At 36.6% G+C, this 22,633-nt stretch overlaps 1 protein-coding gene across 1 annotated transcript in view; it reads left to right on the top strand.

Annotated features, from left to right (window-relative positions):
• The window catches only part of LOC127681502 (vomeronasal type-2 receptor 116-like), a 31,611-nt gene extending 11,672 nt beyond the window's left edge, over window positions 1-19,939 (top strand). The window contains exon 6 of the mRNA XM_052177808.1: window positions 19,020-19,939. Within this exon, the coding sequence (XP_052033768.1) occupies window positions 19,020-19,939 (920 nt within the window). The remainder of the gene's footprint in view (window positions 1-19,019) is intronic.
• The last annotated feature ends 2,694 nt before the right edge of the window (window positions 19,940-22,633 follow it).

The following is a 22,633-nucleotide window of genomic DNA, read 5'->3' as shown; positions in this document are numbered from 1 at the left end:
AACAGAAGAGTGGATGCATAAAATGTGGTATATCTACACAATGGAGTACTATTCAGCCATTAGAAACAATGAATTCATGAAATTCTTAGGCAAATGGATGGAGCTAGAGAACATCATACTAAGTGAGGTAACCCAGACTCGAAAGGTGAATCATGGTATGCACTCACTAATAAGTGGATATTAACCTAGAAAACTGGAATACCCAAAACATAATCCACACATCAAATGAGGTACAAGAAGAAAGGAGGAGTGGCCCCTTGTTCTGGAAAGACTCAGTGAAGCAGTATTTGGCAAAACCAGAACGGGGAAGTGGGAAGTGGTGGGTGGGAGGATGGGGGCGAGAAGGGGTCTTATGGGACTTTTGGGGAGTGGGGGGCTAGAAAAGGGGAAATCATTTGAAATGTAAATTAAAAATATATCAAATAAAATAAAAAAGAAACAATGCTCATTTTACATGAAAATAAACATTTTTTTTCAAAAAAAAAAAAAAGAAAAAGAAAAGAAATGAATTTCAAGGACCTCCAAACAGAGATATACCTGGTCCCATTGTTATGAGTCCCACAGAAACTCAAGCTAAGAGCATCTCAAGCAAACCTACTCATGCTTCTTGCTAGACCCTTTGTTTTTTTCTGACACACATGTAAGAGTTCTGCATAGTGAAATGGTAGAATATTTGCGTGCATGAGCATGTGTGCATGTGCCTGTGTGTGTGTGTGTGCCTGTTTGTGTGTGTGTGTGTGTGTGTGTGTGTATGTGTGTGTGTGTGTACTGATCTGAATTCCCTCTGTATTTTTTCACTTTTCCCTACGGTATTTTCTGAAGAGGAGGACATGATGAAGATTTCTAATTTAGTCTCTCTCTGAATGCCTGGAATTCAGGTCTATATACCTACTCCTAACTGCTGTTAACAAATCTTCTCTACTGGTTCCAGGATAGCGAACAGAACTGAACTGATCTAACTACATAAATATGTATGTATGCATATGTGTGTGTGTGTGTGTAGCTATATTGTTTTATATATATATATATATATATATATATATATATATATATATATATACATATATATATTGTATATATGTACATATATATGTATATATATATATATATTGTTTTCTGAACTGTTATAGATACTGATATGATGCTATATATATTGTTATATACTGGTATTTATATATTGCTTATATGTCTATATAAATAATGCAACAATATCAATTAGGAATCATTACTTAATATTTTATTTTTCATTAAACTAATAAAATATATTTAAAATATACAACACACGAATGGCCTTTTTAATTATTCAAATTTATTTAACAGTTAAATGCTTCTTAAATGTACATGATATCGTCTGATGCTAAAATTAATAAGTATTCAACCAGATTTTAAAATCAGTTTGGAACTTTAAACATGAAAGAATTCAAAAAATATATCTTATGATGATCTCTATGAAAGGAATTTGTGACAAGTTCCTAATTAGGTAGAATGTGTTCCATCTCCAAGGGAGAATACTCAGTGTAAATGAGGCTTCACAGAACTAATGGTATAGTGTTTCTATTTTGTGAAATAGTTTGAATAGTATTGGTATTAGGTCTTCTTTGAAGGTCTGATAAAGTTCTGCACTAAAAAATGGTTTATTTGATCCTGATTTAACTTTGGTATTTGGTATCTAGAAAACTTCCCATTTCATTCAGATTTTCCAGTTTTGTAGCCTATGTTCACCAAAAATTTTGATGATTTTTTTGATTTTCCTGTTTCTGTTGTCATATCTCACTTTTCATTTCATATTTCGTTATTTTAGATACTGTCTCTGTGCCCAATGGTTAGTCTGGCTAAGGGTTTATCAATCTTGTTGATTTTCTCAAAGACCAGTTCCAGGGTTTGGTTGATTCTTTGTATAGTTCTTTTTGTTTCTACTTGGTTGATTTCAGCCCTGAGTTTGATAATGCCCTGCCTTCTACTTACCTCTTGGGTGTATTTGCTTCTTTTTGTTCTAGAGCTTTCAGACATGCCCTTAAGGTGGTAGTTTATGCACTCTCTAGTTTCTTTTGGAGGCACTGAGAGCTGATTTTTCCACCAAGCATTGCATTCATTGTGTCTCACAAGTTAAGGTATGTTGTGTCTTCCTTTTCATTAAATTGTAAAAAGTCTTTAATTTCTTTATTTCGCCCTTGACAAAGTTATTATTGAGTCGGGAATTGTTCAGTTTTGATGTATATGTGGGCAATTTCATGTTTAAGTTGTGATTGAAAATGAGCCTTAATCCATGGTGATATGATAGGATGCATGGAATAATTTCGATTTTCTCCTATCTGTTGAGGCCTGTTTTGTGACTGATTATATGACGAATTTTGGAGAAGGTACCATGAGGTACTGAGAAGAAGGTATATTCTTTTTTTTTTTTTTTTTTTTAGGATGAAGTGTTCTATACAAATCCATTTGGTCCTTAACTTCTGTTTCACTGATTCTTTATTTAGTTTTGTTTCCATAATCTGTCCACTGTTGGGGGTAGGGTGTTGAAGTCTCCCACTATTATGAAGTCTCCCACTATTATTTTGTAAAGTGCAATGTGTGGTTTGAGCTTTAGTAAAGTTCCTTTTATGAATGTGGGTGCCCTTGCCTTTGGAGCATAGAAGTTCAGAATCAAGAATTCTTCTTAGTAGATTTTTCCTTTGATGATTATGAAGTGTCCTTCCTTATCCTATTTGATAACTTTTGGTTGAAAGTTGCTTTTATTCAATATTAGAATGGCTACTCGAGCTTGTTTCCTGGGACCATTTGCTTGGAAAATTGTTTTCCTGCCCATTACTCTGACATAGCATCTACCTTTGACACCGAGATGCATTTCTTGTACTCAGAAAAAATGTTTCATCCTGTGTATATATCCAGTCTGTTAACCTACATTATTTTATTAGTAAACTGAATTCATTGATGTCAACAGATATTAAGGAATAGTGATTGTTGGTTCTTATTATTTTTGATGTTAGTTTTACTTTTTTTTTAACTATCTTCTTTTGGGTTTGTTGAAAGACTATTACTTTTTTGCTCTTCTAGGTTATAGTTTTCCTCATTGTGTTTGAGATTTTCCATCTATTATCCTTTGTAGGGTTGAATTTGCAGAAGGATAATGTGCAAATTTGTTTTTGTCAAGGAATATCTCATTTTCTCCACCTATTGTATTTGAGGATTTTGCTGGGTATAGTAGCAAGAGCTGGCATTTTTGCTCTCTTAGTGTCTGTATAACATGTGCCCAGGATCTTCAAGCTTTAATAGTCTCTGATGGGATGTCTGGAGCAATTCTGATGGGTCTGCTTCTATATGTTAGTTGACATAATTCCCTTATTGTTTTTAATATTCTTTCATTGTTTTGTTCATTTGTTGTTTTGACTACTATGTGACAGGAGAAATTTCTTTTCTGGTTCCATCTATTTAGAGTTCTGTAGGCCACTTACATGTTTATAATTATCTCTTCTTTAGGTTACGGAAGTTTTTATGTAATTTTGTTGAAGATATTTAGTGCCCCTTTAAGTTGGGAATCTTCACTCTCTTCATTATCTATTAACTTTAGGTTTGGTCTTCTCATTTTGTCCTGGATTTCCTGCATGTAGTAGGTTAGGAATATTTTGCATTTCAAAATTTCTTTGACTGTTTTGTTAATGTTTTCTATGCTATCTTCTGCACCTCAGATTCTCTCTTCACTCTCTTATATTCTGTTGGTGGTGCTTGTGTCTATAACTCCTGATTTCTTTCCTAGGTGTTCTATCTCCTGGGTTGTCTCTCTCTGTGATTTTTTTCATTTTTCTTTTTTTCACTTTTAGATCCTGGATGGTTTCCTTCAATTCCTTCACCTGTTGGTTGTGCTTTTTCTGTAATTGTTTAAGATATTATTGTGTTTCCTCTTTAAGGGCTTCAAGCAGTTTACCTTTGTTCTCCTGTATTTCTTTAACTAATTTGCTTTTGTCTTTCTTAAAGACCTCTATGATCATAATGATATAAGATTTTAAATCAGAGTTTTGCTTTTCTGGTGTGTTGAGGTATCCAGGTTTCACTGTGGTGAAAGAATTGGGTTCTGAACCAAGTAGCCTTGGTTTCTCTTGCTTATGTTCTTGCTCTTTCCCTTCACATTCTGGTTATCTCTGGTATTAAGCTGGCCTTGCTGTCTATGACTGTGGCTTGTTCCTCCTGCAAGCCTGTGTGTCAGAACTCCTGGGAGACCAGTTTGCTCTGGGAGGAATTTGTATATGAAAATCTCTGGTACAGGGTCAGCTTTGGAATACATCCTAATCAAAGGCTGTTCCTTGGTTCCTGTGTCCTGATGGCTCAAGGAATGTCCCTCTTAGACAAGGAATTTGAGCAGAAGGAGTGCTTATACCTGAGATCACAGGAGAACCAAGACTCCTAGAAGACCAGTTCTCTCTAGAAAGTATTAGGTTGTGGGAGTACTTCTGCACAGGATCAGCTCTAGGTGCAGATGGAACCTGGAAGAATTCTGTCCCAGTCTACTCCTCAGTTCCTGTGTCTTGAAGGTTCTGGGAAAGTCCCTCTGAGCAGATGTGGTAGTCTTAACTGTGCTAACAGGTGTGTCTGCTCCCCTGGGAGACCAGCTTTCACCTGGCAGTATTTAGTTAAGGAGACTGTGGCACAGGATAAGCTCTGGGTGAAGACAGAAACCAGAAACCAGAAACCAGAAACCAGAAACCAGAAACCAGAAACCAGAAACCAGAAACCAGAAACCAGAAACCAGAAACCAGAAACCAGAAACCAGAAACCAGAAACCAGAAACCAGAAACCAGAAACCAGAAACCAGAAACCAGAAACCAGAAACCAGTGGTTTTCCCAGAGAGTATCCAATCAGTTTCTAGGCATTCAAGACTTCTTCAAGTTTTTTTTTATTCGATTTATTTTTTATTTACATTTAAAATGATTTCCCGTTTTCTAGCCCCCCACTCCTAGTAAGTCCCATAATCCCCCTTCCCTCCCCCTGTTCTCCCACCCACTCCTTCCTACTTCCCTGTTCTGGTTTTACCCTATACCGCTTCACTGAGTCTTTCCAGAACAAGGGGCCACTCCTTCATTCTTCTTGTACCTCATTTGATGTGTGGATTATGTTTTGGATATTCCAGGTTTCTAGGTTAATATCCATGTATTAGTGAGTGCATACCATGATTGATCTTTTGAGACTGGGTTACCTCACTTAGTATGATGTTCTCCAGCTCTATCCATTTGCCTAAGAATTTCATGAATTCATTGTTTCTAAGGCTGAATAGTACTCCATTGTGTAGATATACCACATTTTTTTTTGCATCAACTCTTCTGTTGAGGGATACCTGGGTTCTTTCCAGCTTCTGGCTATTATAAATAGGGCTGCTATGAACATAGTGGAACATATATCCTTTTTACATGATGGGGAATACTCTGGGTATATGCCCTGTAGTAGTAAAGCAGGATCTTCTGGAAGTGAGTGCCCAGTTTTCTGAGGAACCTCCAGACTGATTTCCAAAGTGGTTGTACCAATTTGCAACCCCACCAGCAGTGGAGGAGTGTTCCTCTTTCTCCACATCCTCTCCAACACCTGCTGTCTTCTGAATTTTTAATCTTAGCCATTCTGACTGGTGTAAGGTGAAATCTCAGGGTTGTTTTGATTTTCATTTCCCTAATGACTAATGAACTTGAGCATTTTTTAAGATCAAGTTTTGATATAAACATTTCCCACTCTGAGAAGTTGTGTTAAATTCTGTGATCTCAAACTCTTCAGGCTTGGACTCACTGTATGCTGCCATCTACTGGAGCAGAGCATCAGCCATTCCTTAACTTTTTTGTTTTGTTTTGTTTTTTTATATTTTTATTTTCTATGTTTGTTGACATTCCAAATGATTTCCCCTTTCCCAGATCCCCCCTCCCCATATGTCCCATAAACCTTCTTCTCTCCACCCATTCTCTAATCACCTCCCTCTTTTTTCTCTTTCCTTATATTCCTCTCCAACACTAGATCAATCCTTTCTGGGATCAGGACCTTCTCCATACTTCTTCATGGGAGTCATTTTTTATGCTATTTGTGCCTTTGGTATTCACAGCTTCTGGGCTAATTAATATCCACTTATCAGAGATTGCATTTCATGTGTATTCTTTTGTGATTGGGTTATCTCACTTAGGATGATATTTTCCAGATCAAACCATTTGCCTAAAAATTTTGTGAATTCATTGTTTCTAATTGCTGAGTAGTATTCCATTGTGCAAATATACCACATGTTCTGTATCCATTCCTCCTTTGAGGGGCATCTGGGTTCTTTCTAGCTTCTGACTATTATAAATAAGGCTGCTATGAACATAATAGAGCATGTGTCTTTATTGCATGCCAGGAAATCCTTTGGGTATATGCCCAGGAGAGGTATAGCAGTGTCCTCTGGAAGTGTCATGTCCAGTTTTCTGAGGAACCGCCAGACTGATTTCCAAAGTAGTTATACCATCTTACAGCCACAGCAGCAGTGGAGGAGTGTTCCTCTTTCTCTACATCCTTGCCAACACCTGCTGTCTCCTGAGTTTTTGACCTTATCCATTCTGACTAGTGTAAGGTGAATCTCAGGGTTGTTTTGATTTGCATTTCCCTAATGACTAATGATGTTGAGCACTTATTAAGGTGCCTCTTGGCCATCCAAAATTCTTCAGGTGAAAATTCTTTGTTTAGATAAGTACCCCATTTTTTAATAGGGTTATTTGGTTCTCTGGGGTCTAACTTCTTGTGTTCTTTGTATATATATTCGATAAGGGCCCTCTATCAGATGTAGGGTTGGCGAATATCCTTTCCCAATTTGTTGGTTGCCGTTTTGTCCTTTTAACAGTGTCCTTAGCCTTACAGAAACTTTGTAATTTCATGATGTTCCATTTGTCAATTCTTGATCTTAGAGCATAAGCTATTGGTGATCTGTTCAGGGACTTTTCCCCTGTGCCCATGCCCTCAAGGGTTTTCCCCAGTTTCTTTTTTATTAGTTTCAGTGTGTCACAAAACCAGGAGCTGCTTTTTTGAGAAAATCAACAAGATAGATAAATCCTTAGCCAGACTAACCAAAGGGCACAAAGACAGTATACAGATTAACCAACTTAGAAATGAAAAGGGAGATATAACAACAGAAACTGAGGAAATTCAAAAAAATCATTAGATCCTACTACAAAAGCCTATACTCAACACAACTGTAGAATCTGGACAGGAAATGGAGGAAATGGACAGTTTCCTAGACAGATATATGACACCAAAACTAAATCAGGACCAAATGGATCATCTAAACAGTCCCATAAGACCTGAGGAAATAAAAAGGGTCATAGAAAGTCTCCCCCCCCCAAAAAAAAGACCAGATTGCTTCAGTGCAGAATTCTATCAGACCTTCATAGAAGACCTAACACCAATACTCTTCAAAATATTCCACAAAATAGAAACAGAAGGAACTCTACCCAACTCGTTCTATGAAGCCACAATTATGCTGATACCAAAACCACACAAAGATCCAACAAAGAAAGAGAATTTCAGGCCAACTTCCCTCATGAGTATTGATGCAAAAATACTTAACAAAATTCTTGCCAACTGAATCCAAGAACACATCAAAACGATCATCCACCATGATCAAGTAGGCTTTATCCCAGGAATGTAGGGATAGTTCAATATAAGGAAATCCATCAATGCAATTCACTACATAAACAAACTCAAAGAAATAAAACCACATGATCACTTCTTTAGATGCTGAAAAATCATTTGACAAAATTCAGCATCCTTTCATGCTAAAGGCTTTGAAAGAACAGGAATTCAAGGCCCATACCTAAACATAGTTTCATCAATATACAGCAAACCTGTAGCCAACATCAAACTAAATGGAGAGAAACTTGAAGCAATCCCACTAAAATCAGGGACTAGATAAGGCTGTCTCTATCTCCATATCTATTCAATATAGTACTTGAAGTTCTACCTAGAGCAATTAGACAACATAAGGAGATCAAAGGGATACAAACTGGAAAGAAGAAGTCAAACTATCACTATTTGCATATGATACGATAGTATACTTAAGTGACCCATAAAACTCTACAAGAGAACTCCTACAGCTGACAAACCACTTCAGCAAAGTGGATTGTTATAAAATCAACTCTAGCAAATCAGTAGTCTTCCTATACTCAAAGGAAACACAGACTGAAAAAGAAGTTAGGGAAATGGCTCCCTTCACAATAGCCACAAACAATATAAAGTATTCTGGTATGACTCTAACCAAACAAATATGAAGAAGAACAAGTATGAGAAGAACTTCGGGTCTCTGAAGAAGGATTTTGAAGAAGACCTCAGAAAATGGAAAAATCGTCCATGCTCATGGATTGGCAATCCACTACATAAACAAACTCAAGAAAAAAAAAACATATGATCATCTCATTAGATGCTGAAAAAGCATTTGACAAAATTCAGCATACTTTCATGCTAAAAGTCTTGGAATGAACAGGAATTCAAGGCCCTTAGCTAAACATCATTAAAGCAATATACAGCAAACCTGTAGCCAAGTTCTAGCTAGAGCAATTAGACAACATAAGGAGGTCAAGGGGATACAAATTGGAAAGTAAGAAGTCAAATTATCACTATTTGCAGATGACACGATAGTCTATTTAAGTGGCTTGAAAACCTCTACCAGAGAACTCCTACAGCTGATAAACAACTTCAGCAAAGTGGCTGGTTATAAAATCAACTCAAGAAAATCAGTTGCCTTCCTATATCCAAAGGATAAGCAGGTTGAGAAAGAAGTTAGGGAAATGACACCCTTCACAATATCCACAAACAATACAAAGTATCTTGGTGTGACTCTAACCAAACAGGTGAAAGATCTATGTGACAAGAACTTCAGATCTCTGAAGAAGGAAATCGAAGAAGACCTAAGAAAATGGAAAAGTCTGCCATGCTCGTGGATTAGCAGGATTAATATAGTTAAAATTTCCATCTTGCCACAAGCAATCTACAGCCTCAATGCAATCTCCATCAAAATCCCAATTCAGTTCTTCACAGAGTTAGGAAAAGCAATTCTCAAATTCATCTGGAATAACAAAAAACCCAGGAAAGCTAAAACTATTCTCAACAACAAAAGAAATTCTGGGAGAATCAGTATCCCTGACTTCAAGCAATACTACAGAGCAATAGTGTTAAAAACTGCATGGTATTGGCACAGTAACAGACAAGTGGACCAATGGAATAGAATTGAAGACCCAGAAATGAATCCACACACCTATGGTCACTTGATCTTCGACAAAGGAGCCGAAAACATGCAGTGGAAAAAAGATAGCCTTTTTCTTAACTTTTAAAAGAAATGTTAAGTACAAATTGGGATTGATGCCCTACCCTATTTGTATGGTCATAACATGGAGGACAGGAATATTCAGTCCTCCATGTTATGACCATACAAATAGGGTAGGGCATCAATTCCTTCTAGTGGAATGGATTTTAACATAAATCAGTCATTGCTTGGTCATTTCAACAAGTTATGAGCTACTGTTCCTCCAGTACCCTTTGCAACCTGGACAGATTTTAGGTGAAGGGTTTAGGGGATGGTGTAATGTCTATGTTTAAATTTGCATAGCGTGTAAAATAAGGATTCTTGCACATACCAACTGTACCTTTCCTTGTTCAATAACTAGAGCTAAACTTGTCATCAGCAATGGAGTCACAGTATCAGGTTTCAGATAATTATCTTCAGACCTAGCACCAACATGCTTTGTTTATAGATTTTCTTGTCACCTGGTCAACCAAAACCTCAACCCAGCTTAACCCAGCAAATTACTTTCCTGGTTGACAAAGATCACACATTTAACCTCTGTATTCTCCATTAGTAGAAGTTTTCACTATGGCCATCTTCATAGGTTGTACATTCAAAAATATTTCTATTGTACTACATTTCCACATGCTCAACCTAATACTTTCAAATGTCTGGTATTTACTCTCCACCCTCATTTCTCAACCCATAACTGACCACTTGATCTTCTGTTTTCTTCTGCCCTCAATAACAAATATATCATGCACTTTTAAATCACTGTTACTCTGTTAAACATCTTGAGGGATGCTTTCCTTCCAGAAGTTCTTTCATGATCAGGAATTTTTTTTTTACTATCTTCTTTGGTTATTTTCTTCTTCTTTTTTCTTTTTGTGTGATGTTACAATTTGTTTTTAAGGTTCTATAAAGAATTGTGTTAGCATTTTGATGGGAATGGCATAATTGTGTTGAATCTATAGGTTGCTTTTGTCAACATGACCTATTTTACTCTTAATCCTACCAATCCATGAGCATGGGAGATCTTCCCATCTTCTGATATTTCATTCTATTTCTTTCTTCAGAGACTTTTAAGTCCTTGTTGGATAAGTCGTTCTCTTGATTTGTTAGTTTTTTATTTCTATTTTAAGTGGGTATCATAGATTGTATTGTTGCCATAATTTCTTTCTCATCTGACTTACGCTTTATTTAAAACAGGACTCTTATAATTTTTTGAGGTAATATTTTATCGAACCACTTTGCTGAAGGTGTTTTTTCAGCTGAAATATTTCTGTTTTGGAATTTCTGGAGTCACTAATGTATATTATCATATTATTTGTGGATAGACACACCTTAACTTATTCCATTCCAGTTTGTATCATCATCTTCTATAGTTATATTGCTGTAGCTAAAAATTCAAGTACTATGTTGACAAGATAGGAAGAGATGCAGGCGACTAGTTTTTTTTTCTATATTCTTTGTTTACATTCCAAATGCTTTCCCCTTTCCCAGTTCCCCTCTCCCCATATGTCCCATAAGCCCTCTTCTCTGCACCCATTCCCCATTCATCCCTCTCCCATTTGTCTGTTCTGGTACTCGCCTACAATGCTGGATCAAGCATTTCCATGACCATGGCCCTCTCCTTCCTTCTTCTTGGGAATCTTTTTTATTCGATATACTTTTTATTTACATTTCCAATGATTTTGCCTTTCCTGGCTCCCCACTCTGAAAGTCCCATAAGCCCTCTTCCCTTCCCCAGATTCACCATCCACAACTTCCCACTTCATTGTTCTGGTATTACCCTATATTGCTGCACTGAACCTTTCCAGAACCAGGGGCCACTCCTCCGTTCTTCTCGGACATCATTTGATATGTTGATTATGTCTTGGGTATTCCACATTTCTAGGAGAATATCCGCTTATCAGTGAGTGCATGCCATGATTGATCTTTTGAGACTGGGTTAATTCACTTGGTATGATGTTCTCCAGCTCCTTCCATTTGTCTAAGAATTTTATGAATTCATTGTATCTAATGGCTGAATAGTACTCCATTGTGTATATATACCACATTTTTTGTATCCATTCCTCTGTTGAGGGACATCTGGGTTCTTTTCAGCTTCTGGCTATTATAAATAGGGCTGCTATGAACATAGTGGAGCATGTATCCTTATTACATGCTGGGGAATCCTCTGGGTATATGCCCAGGAGTGGTATAGCAGGGTCCTCTGGAATTGAAGTGCCCAGTTTTCTGAGGAACCACCAGACTGATTTCCAGAGATATTGTACCAATTTGCAACCCCACCAGCAGTGGAGGAGTGTTCCTCTTTTTCCACATCCTTGCCAACACCTGCCGTCTCCTGAGTTTTTAAACTTAGCCATTCTGACAGGTGTGAGGTTAAATCTCAGAGTTGTTTTGATTTGCATTTCCCTAATGATTAATGATGTTAAACATTTTAAGGTGCTTCTCAGCCATCCGAAGTTCTTCAGGTGAAAATTCTTTGTTTAGATCTGTACCCCATTTTTAATAAGGTTATTTGGATCTCTGGGATCTACCTCCTTGAGTTCTTTGTATATATTGGATATTAGTCCTCTGTTAGATGTAGGGTTGGTGAAGATCTTTTCCCAATTTGTGGGTTGCCGATTTGTCCTTTTTATGATGTCCTTTGCTTTATAGAAACTTTGTAATTTTATGAGGTCCCATTGGTCAATTCTTGATCTTAGAGCATAAATGATTGGTGTTTTGTTCAGGAAATTTCCCCCTGTCCCGATGTCCTCAAGGGTCTTCACCAGTTACTTTTCTATTAATTTCAGTGTGTCTGGCTTTACGTGGAGGTCCTTGATCCACTTGGAGTCGAGCTTAGTACTAGGCTAGAATGATAGATCAATTTGTATTCTTCTGCATGCTGACCTCCAGTTGAACCAGCACCATTTGTTGAAAAGGCTATCTTTTTTCCACTGGATATTTTCAGCTCCTTTGTCGAAGATCAAGTGACCATAGGTGTGTGGGTTCATTTCTGGATCTTCAACTCCTATTCCATTGATCTGTCTGCCTGTCACTGTACCAGTACCATGCAGTTTTTAACATTATTGGTCTGTAGTTTTGTGTGAGGTCCAGGATACTGATTCCCCAAGAATTTCTTTTGATGTTGAGAATAGTTTTAGCTATCCTGGGTTTTTTGTTATTCCAGATGAATTTGTGAAGTGCTCTTTCTAACTCTATGAAGAACTGAGTTGGGATTTTGATGGGTATTGTGTTGAATCTGTATATTGCTTTTGGCAAGATTGCCATTTTAACTATATTAATACTGCCAATCCATGAATATGACAGATTTTTCCATTTTCTGAAGACTTCTTCCATTTCCTTCTTCAGAGACTTGAAGTTCTTGTCATACAGAGTTTTCACTTGTTTGGTCAGAGTCACAGCAAGGTACTTTATACTGTTTGTGGCTATTGTGAAGGGTGTCATTTCCCTAATTTCTTTCTCAGCCTGTTTATCCTTTGAGTATAGAAAGGCTACTGATTTGCTTGAGTTGATTTTATAATCTGCCACTTTACTGAAGTTGTTTATAAGCTGTAGGAGTTCTCTGGTGGAGTTTTTTGGGGTCACTTAAGTATACTATCATATCATCTGCAAATAGTGATAGTTTGACTTCTTCCTTTCCAATTTGTATCCCTTTGACCTCCTTTTGCTGTCTAATTGCCATAGCTAGTAACTCAAGTACAATATTGAAAAGATATGGAGAGAGGGGGCAGCCTTGTCTAGTCCCTGATTTTAGTGTGATTGCTTCAAGTTTCTCTCCATTTAGTTTGATGTTGGCTACTGGTTTGCTGTATATTGCTTTTACTGTATTTAGGTATGCGCTTTGAATTCCTGTTCTTTCCAGGAATTCAAAATCCAGATGCTGAATTTTGTCAAATGCTTTTTCAGCATCCAATAAAATGACCATTTGGTTTTTTTCTTTGAGTTTGTTTATGTAGTGGATTGCATTGATGAATTTCTGTATATTGAAACATCACTGCATCCCTGGGATGAAGCCTAATTGACCATGGTGAATGATCTTTTGAAGTGTTCTTGTATTGCGTTGGCAAGAATTTTATTTAGTATTTTTGCATCAATGTTCATAAGTGAAACTGGTCTGAAGTTCTCTTTCTTTGATGGATCTTTGTGTGGTTTTGGTATCAGCATAATTGTGGCTTCATAGATGGGGTTGGGTAGTGTTCCTTCTGTTTCTATTTTGTGGAATAGTTTGAAGAGTATTGGTGTTAGGTCTTCTTTGAAGGTCTGATAGAATTCTGTACTGAAACTATCTGGTTCTGTGCTTTTTTTGGTTGGAAGACTTTCTATGACCCCTTCTATTTCTTTAGGGGTTATGGGACTGTTTGATTGTGATTTAATTTTGGTATTTGGTATCTGTCAAGGAAATTGTCCATTTCCTCCAGATTCTCCAGTTGTGTTGAGTATAGGCATTTATAGTAGGATCTGATGATTTTTTGAATTTCCTCAGTTTCTGTTGTTATAGCCCCCTTTTCATTTCTAATTTTGTTAATTTGTATACTTTCTCTGTGCCCTTTGGTCAGTCTGGCTAAGGGTCTATCTATCTTGCTGATTTTCTCAAAGAACAAGCTCCTGGTTTTGTTGATTCTTTGTATAGTTCTCTTTGTTTCCACTTGATTGATTTCAGCCCTGAATTTGATGATTTCCTGACTTCTACTCCTCCTGGGTGAATTAGCTTCTTTTTGTTCCAGAGCTTTCATGCGTGCCTTTAACCTGCTAATGTATGCTCTCTCCATTTTCTTTTTGGAGGCACCCAGGGCTATGAGTTTTCCTCTTGGCACTGCTTTCATTGTGTTCCATATTTTTGGGTATGTTGTGCATTCATTTTCGTTAAATTCTAAAAAGTCTTTGATTTCTTTCTTTATTTCTTCTTTGGCCAATAACACTGAGTAGAGTGTTATTCAGCCTCTATGTGTATGTGGGCTTTTTGTTGTTTTTGTTGCTATTGAAGACCACTCAGTCCATAGTGATCCTATAGGAGGCATGGGATTAGCTTAATCTTCTTTTATTTGTTGAGGTCTGTCTTGTGACCAATTATATGGTTGATTTTGGAGAAGGTACCATGAGGTGTTGAGACAAAGGTATATTCTTTTGCTTTAGGATGAAATGTTCTATAAATATCTGTCAATCCAATTGGTCCAAAGCTTCCATTAGTTTTACTGTGTCCCTGTTTAGTTTCTGTTTTCCTGATCAGTCCACTGAGGAGAGTGGAATGTTGAAGTCATCCACAATTATTGTGTTAGGTGCAATATGTGCTTTGAGCTTTAGTAAAGTTTCTTTTATGAATGAAAGTACCCTTGAATTTGGAGCATAGATGTTCAGAATTGATAGCTCTTCTTGGTGCATTTTTCCTTTGACCAGCAAGAAGTGTGTCTCTTTTGATGACTTTAGGTTGAAAGTCAATTTTATCTGATATTAGAATGGCTACTCTGGCTTGTTTCCTGAGATCATTTGCTTGTAAAATTGTCTTCTATCATTTTACTCTAAGGTAGTTTATGTTTTGACACTGAGGTGTGTTTCCTGTATGCAGCAAAATGTAGGGTCTTGTTTCCTTCCCCAGTCCTCAACTCCACTTGGAGTTGAGCTTAGTACAAGGATAGAAAAATGGATCAATTCGTATTCTTCTGCATGCTGACCTCCAGTTGAACCAGCACCATTTGCTGAAAAGGCAATCTTTTTCCCACTGGATGTTTTCAGCTTCTTTGTCGAAGATCAAGTGACCATAGGTGTATGGCTTCATTTCTGTCTCTTCAATCCTATTCCATTGATCCACTTGTTGTCTTATCACTGATTTTATTAAGATCTCTTTAAGATCTATCCACTTAATGTGGTGATGTCTCTGCCTCTGTGTATTTTGATTTTATTTTGCGTGCACACCTTGTTCCTCATCACTCCAAGAATATAATCATGAAGGTGTGTTGGATTTTGGCGAAAAGTTTTCAGTATCTAATGAATTAATCTCTAAAACTTTTTTCAGCTTTTTATACTGTGAATAACGTTGATGGATTTTTCAATATGCAACATCTCTGACTTTAATGCCACTTTATCATGGTGGATGATATTTTTAATTTGTTATTTTGATTCTCTAAAAACAAAACTCACAACAGTTTTTGAGCTGAGACTTTTATCATAAATGGCCGTAACAGAACTTGGCCTGAAATTCTCTTCATTTGCGGAGTAATTCTGTAGTTTAGATACCCTGGTTATTATGACCTAATAAAAATAATTTGGCAGTGGTAGTGTTTCATTTTTTCTTTTTTTTTTCTTTTTTTCTTTCTATTATATATATATATAATGTGTGTGTGTGTGTATATATGTGTATATATATATATATATATATATATATATATATATATATATATATATATATATATATATATAATGTGTGTATACACACACACACACACACACACACACACACACACACATTTTAAATGCTATCCCCTTTCCAGATTTCTCCTCTGGAACAACCTAACTCATACCCCCTCTTTTTGGCTCTATGAGGGTGCTTCCCCAACCCCCAAACCACTCCTGCCTTGCTGCCATCATATTCCCCCATACTAGTGTGTTGAACCCTCTCAGGCCCAAGGGCTGCTCCTCCCACTTATGCCCAATAAGGCCATTCTCTGCGACATATGTGGCGAGAGCCATGGTTTTCTCCATGAGTACTCTGGTGGTAGTCTAGCCACAAGAAGCTCCAGGAGTTATGGCCAAGTAATACTGTTGCTCCCCTTAAAGAACTGTAAGCCCCTCAGCTCCTTCATTCCCTTTTCCAACTTCATGATCAGGGAAACAACACTCAGTCCAATAGTTGGCTGGTAGCTCCTGCCTTTACATTTGCCAGGCTCTGGTAGAGCCTCTCAGGAGACAGCCATATCAGGCTCCTGTAAGCAAGCAATTTCTGATATCCTGAATAGCGCCCAGGTTTGTTGACTGTATATGGGATGTATCCCTACATGATATGGTCTTTGGATGGCATTTCCTCTTGTCTTTGCTCTACAATTTATCTCTACAATTCTTCCTGTGAATATTTTGCTCCCCCTGCTACGAAGCAATAAAGCATGCACACTTTGGTCTTCCTACTTCTCGAGCTTCCCATGGTCTATGAATTGTATCATGGGTATTCTGAGCTTTTAGGCTAATATCCACTTATCAATGAGTAACTACCATTTTTCTTTTATGAATGAGTTACTTCACTCAGGGAAATAATTTCATGTTCCACTCCTTTTCCTGAGAATTTCATGATGTCATTGTTTTTAATAGCTGACTTGTACTAAATTTCATAAATGTACCACATTTTTTGTATCCATTCCTTTGTTGAGAGACGTCTGGGTTGTTTTTTGCTTCTGGCTATTATAAATAATGCTGCTATGAACATAGTGGACCATTTGTCCTTATTACATGTTGGTGAGTCTTCTTGGTATTTGCCAAAGAGTGTTATAGTTGGGTCTTCAAGTAGGACTATGTTCAATTTTCTGAGGAACCATTAGACTGATTTCCAGATAGTAGTATCAGCTTGCAATCCCAGCAATGACAGAATGTTCTTCTTTCTTCACATTCTTGCTAGTATATGGTGCCACCTGAGGTTTTGATCTTAGTCATTCTGACTGTTGTGATGTGGAATCTCAGAGTTGTTTTGATTTGCAAGTTTTTGATGACATAAAATATTGAACATTTCTTTATGTGCCTCTCAGCCATTTCAGGTTTCATTAGTTTGGAATTTTCTGTTTAGCTCTGTTTTCCATTTTTCAATAGGGTTATTTGTTTCTCTGAAGTGAAAGTTTTGAGTTCTTTGTATATATTGGATATTAGCCCTCTATCGGATATAGGATTGGTAGAGATCTTATCCCAATATGTTGGTTAGTGTTTTGTCCTATTGAGAGTGTGTTGTTTTTGTTGTTGTTGTTGTTGTAGTTGTTGTAGTTGTTGTTGTTGTTTTTGCCTTACAGAAGCTTTGAAATTTTATGAGGTCCCATTTGTTGATTCTTGATCTTAGCATATAAGTCATTGGTGTTCTGTATAGGAAATTTTCCCCTGTGACAGTATTTCTTTTGTTTCAACTTTGTGGAATACATCAAAGAGAACTGATACTTACTTTACAATAAATGTCTGGTAGATTTCTGTGCTAAAACCATCTGGGCCCGGGATTTACATTGTTGGGAAACATTTACTGACCACTTCTATTACCTTAGGGATTATATGAAATTTTAAATTCTTTGCTAGCCTCCATTTAACTTTAGTAACATGTATCTACATAAATGATCATCAATTACATATTGATCATACAATTTCGAGTAGTATCGTCTTTTGAAGTAAGACTCAGTGATTCATTGACATGCTTCAAGTTCTACTGAGCAGCATGGATGAAATGCAGTTAGTGTTGGGTAGTAATTCATGGTAGTAATTCAGTGGTTTAGTTTGATCTTCAAATAGAATTATTTTCATTTTTCTGAGGAACCACTAGATTGATTTCCAGAGCGGTTGCACCAGTTTGCAATCCCACCAGAAATCGAGAAGTCTTCCTCTTTTTCCTCATTCTTGCCAGCATTTGCTGTCATTTGAGCTTTTGATTTTTAACCATTATGATTAATGTGAGATAGATTCTCAGGATTATTTTGATTTGCATTTCCCTGATGACTAAGGACATTGGACATTTCTGTCAGTGTGTCTAAACCATTCAAGATTACTGTGTTGGGAAATGTTTGCTCTGCTATGTACCCCATTTTTTAAATTTGGTTATTTGGTTCTTTGGAGTTTAGTTTCTTGAGTTCTTTATATATTTTGGATGTTAGCCCTATGTCAGAATTAGGGTTAATACAATGTTTTTGCCAATCAGTAGGTTTTCAGTTTTTCCTATTGATGGTCTCTTTTGCCTTACAGAATCTTTTCAATTTCATGATATCCCATTTATCAATTCTTGATGCTACATTCTGAGCTATTTATGTACTGTTCAGGAATTTTTCCCTTGTGCAAATGAATTTAAGGTTATTTCCCACTTTCAATTCTATTAAATTCAGTGTGTCTGGTATTAGGTTGAGATACTTGATCCACTTGGACTTGAGCTATGTGTCAGACAATAAATATAGATGTATTTTAATTCTCCTGTATAGAAACCACCAATTAGACCAGTAGCACTTACTGAAGAGGATTTCTTTTTTTCCACTGTATTTTTAAGCTTCTTTGTCACATATCAAATATATTTAGGTATGTGGGTTTATGATGCATCTGTAGAACTTAACTCCAAAACTCCAAGATTTTATTGAATATGATTTTCTCTAATGATGTCTCTTTCAATGTATGGTAAAGACTATAATTATTTGTATGCATAAGAACAAATGTGTAGAAAAGAGTTTGGGATTATAATGTTTTGGTAAAATGTTGACTGATGGAGTGGTAGAGTATATATGTCAAAATATGTGCTTGAGACCATATGTATAACCACACTCTTTGCTTAAACATTTCCTTCTAAGTTCTTCTTTTGAATAGTATACACAAATATAAATGAAAATTGTATGGTCCTATTAGTGATCAATTCTAGGCATAATATTGTGGACAAATAAAATTGAAAATTAAGATCATATCTTATAATGCTTCCATATTTAAGTTTGCATTTATCACAAGTTATAAGCCTAATTAGGTTTAGGTTATCATGTGATTATTCTAGAAAAATTAAATCTGATAATACTTCCCTTCCTACACTAGACATGGATCAATGTGTGAAGTGTCCAGAGGATGAGTATGCCAACACAGATCAAACTATCTGCCTCAAGAAAGTTGTGACATTTCTGGATTATGAAGACCCCTTGGGGATGTCTCTGACTGGAGTGGCTCTGTGCTTCTCTCTTCTCACAGTTGTTGTACTCTGTGTATTCTTGAAACACCGAGACACTCCCATAGTCAAGGCCAATAATGAAACTCTCAGCTATGTCCTACTCATCTCCCTCATATTTTGTTTTATCTGTTCCTTGCTCTATATTGGTCATCAGAGTATGGCCAGATGCATCCTGCAGCAGACCATATTTGCCATTGTGTTCACTGTGGCTGCCTCTACTGTCTTAGCCAAGACAATTACTGTAGTACTAGCATTTAAGATCACTGTTCCAGGAAGAAGACTGAGGTGGCTGTTGCTTTCAGGGACACCTAATTACATCATTCCAATATGCACCCTGATCCAAATGATTCTCTGTGGAATCTGGCTGGGAACTTCTCCTCCATTTGTTGATGCTGATCTACACGGGGAACATGGACACATCATCATTTATTGCAACAAAGGTTCAGTGATTGCCTACTTCTGTGTCCTGGGATATATGGGCTCTCTTGCTCTAGCAAGTTTTATTGTAGCGTTCCTGGCCAGGAATCTGCCTGACACATTCAATGAAGCCAAGCTCCTGACATTCAGCATGCTCGTGTTCTGTAGTGTCTGGATCACCTTCCTCCCTGTCTACCACAGCACTAAGGGCAAGGCTCTGGTTGCTGTGGAAGTCTTCTGTATCTTAGCCTCAGGTGCAGGGATATTTCTTTGCATATTTTTGCCTAAGTGCTACATTATTTTGTTGCGACCACAGATAAATACTTTTAATGTGCTTAGGAAAATACATGCAAAAACTATAAATATTAATTGAGTACAATTTTTTCTTTAGTACACTAACTGTATCTCCATTATCACTACAATGCTTACTATGCATTGTATCTCTATGTGCGTTTCTCCCATTAAAACATGTAGAAAACAAACTGGATAATAAATGTCTAAAATATGATTTGGATCATTTCTATTGGATCATACTGCATAATCATGTTTTTATCATTGAATATTCTTATATCTTAAAATTGTTACTTTTGCATACAAATTATTTCATTTGATACCTATTGTCCAGTGGTAATTTTGTGTTATTAGATTCCAAGAAAAAATGATTAAACTGTAGATTGTATATACAGATAGCACTTAATAAGAAAAACTTATATATTGATCCAGAACTCTAAGAAAATCTATAAAGCATAATTAAATAATTTTCTATATGGTGTTATTCTTGGAATTGGGATGATAAGAATAACAAGGAAGGAGCTAATGAGGATGCTTGAACCTCACCCTGACTAAGAATCCAAACAAATTTTGGATGTAGATGGAGGAACAAATTGGTTGGGAGAGGGAATGGGATGGAGATTGCAGAGATCAGGTGTAGAGTCAGCTAGGGAGAGAGAATCAAGTAAGTGAACAAAACTCAGCAATAGGAGGCAAAGAAGGCATCTCAATGATGTGTCAGAGATCTGGGATTGGGGAGTCTCCAATGGGTATAGTAGAGTGATTCTAGCTGAGATCCTGACAGTATGCAATTAAGAGCCTGAAATGGCATCCTCCAGTAGACAATAAGGCCTCCAAGTGGACATCAACTAAACAAACTTCTACTCATATTTTTTTTTCCTAAAGACCACATAGAAGTACAGGGACAATGATCAAGCAGAAATTGAGGAAATAAATAACCAATAACTGGGCCCCTTTAAAAGATATCCCATGGGCAAGAACCGATCTCTGAAATGACATAAACTATTCTACTATGATTGCAGTCAGAAACCTAGCATAATTATCTTCTGAGATTCTCAACTCAGCAACTAACAGAATCAAATAAACATAACCATAGCTAAACATCGGACACAACTCAGGATGTCCTCTGCAAGAATTTTGAGAAGGATTGAGAGACTAAAATGACTCATGGCCTCCAGAACTAAAAAAAAACAAAAGCCAAAAATCAAAAAACAAACAAACAAAAAACTAACATGTAGCCTTGGGAGCTCCAGAGATGAACTATCGGCTAATGATCATACATGGGCAGGCTCTAAGATGCCTGCACAAATGTAGCAGAAGTGTCGCTTGGAATTCATGTGGGTCTGCAACCACCTGGATCAGGGGTTGTCCCTGACTCTGTTACTAGCTTGTGCAACCTGTTTCCCTGGCTGGGCTCCTTCTCCATCCTCATTGGGGGAAGTTGTGCATAGCCCTTCAGTGACTTGATGTCTCAGTATGAGTTGGTACCCTGGTTATTGGGCAGGGGTTATTCTCACTTCTCAGAAATGAAGGGGAGGGGACAAAATGGAGAAGAGCCAAGTGAGGTGCATATTCAGAGGGAAGGCTATGAGCAGGATATACATTTAATGAATATATTAGTGGAAAGATGAATGATTTACCTGAAATTATATTCCCAAGAAGACATTATAAAAATTTCAATTCAAGCAAAGAAGGAAAACCCAATAAAGAATGTTCCGAGGCTTAAAATGAGATATCATCACATCCTTTGTTTATGTATTTTTTAGATCTCCTTACCTAATAATAATCTAATAAATCACTTGCTTGAAAGTTCTTGAAACAAAGAATATTGGTGTTGTGCCATTATTACTCTTTTCTGTTTAAATATGAAAACTTCCTTACTTGAAAAAAAATTTATGACTTATATTCTAATGCTTTATAAAGCCTCATTACTGAGGATGCAAATGGAAGTATAATATTTCTGTTTTTTTCTTTTGCTATGTGATAGTAGTACAATGTGCCTTTCAAAGTAATTATGTTTAAGTCTGAGACTTGGTTTCCATCAAACTTAGTCACAAAATTTGATTAATATGATACACAGAAGTCAACTGAGAAAGCAAAATGATTTATTGTACTAAATGTGACAGACTAGGTGATCCACCTTAAAGAGAATAGCTAAAAAAAATCCTCTCACCATCAAGACTTAGGTAAATAGTTTGAATAGGATGCAGAAGACATTAATAGCCAGTGCCTAAGGAAAGCTGTCAAATGAAAGCATGATAATATTATACTGCACTTGAAGCTCTGATTACTAAATAAAATCTATAAAAGACTAAACTGTTGTAATTCTAGTTTATACTCACCAGATCTTCTTTGGAACCTCCAAGCACACTATAAGCTATAGGCAGTAAAAAATTCCTATGGAAGGAAAACTCATTATTTTTCAGTATGTTTTTTTGTTTATGGTAAGATCTTCCTTTCTAGTAAATTGCCCTAACCCTATTCAAAGTTTGGTATCACTTACTGAACATAGTGAGTTTCCAAAGAGCAACACCAAGAAGTTTGCAAAAGGGTGAGTTGAAATGCAGCAAGTTTTATGTGGAAATTAGGAATAGGTGATATTGTAGTATTATAATAGTTGAAATAATAAAAAAGAAAGAAGTTTAAAATATTGTCTAGTCTGCTATTCCTCTTTCATTAATGTTTTAAAGGTGATTATTTACAGTGTTAAATTTAAGGTACTATAGTTTTATTAAATTTTGAGCTAAAATGACAGGGTGTATTATAGGAATTCTTA

Source organism: Apodemus sylvaticus, chromosome 1 (assembly GCF_947179515.1).
Source record: "Apodemus sylvaticus chromosome 1, mApoSyl1.1, whole genome shotgun sequence".
Taxonomy (NCBI): Eukaryota; Metazoa; Chordata; class Mammalia; order Rodentia; family Muridae; genus Apodemus; species Apodemus sylvaticus.
The sequence above is the reverse complement of the archived record's forward strand: the minus strand, read 5'-3'. Positions and strand labels throughout refer to the sequence as shown.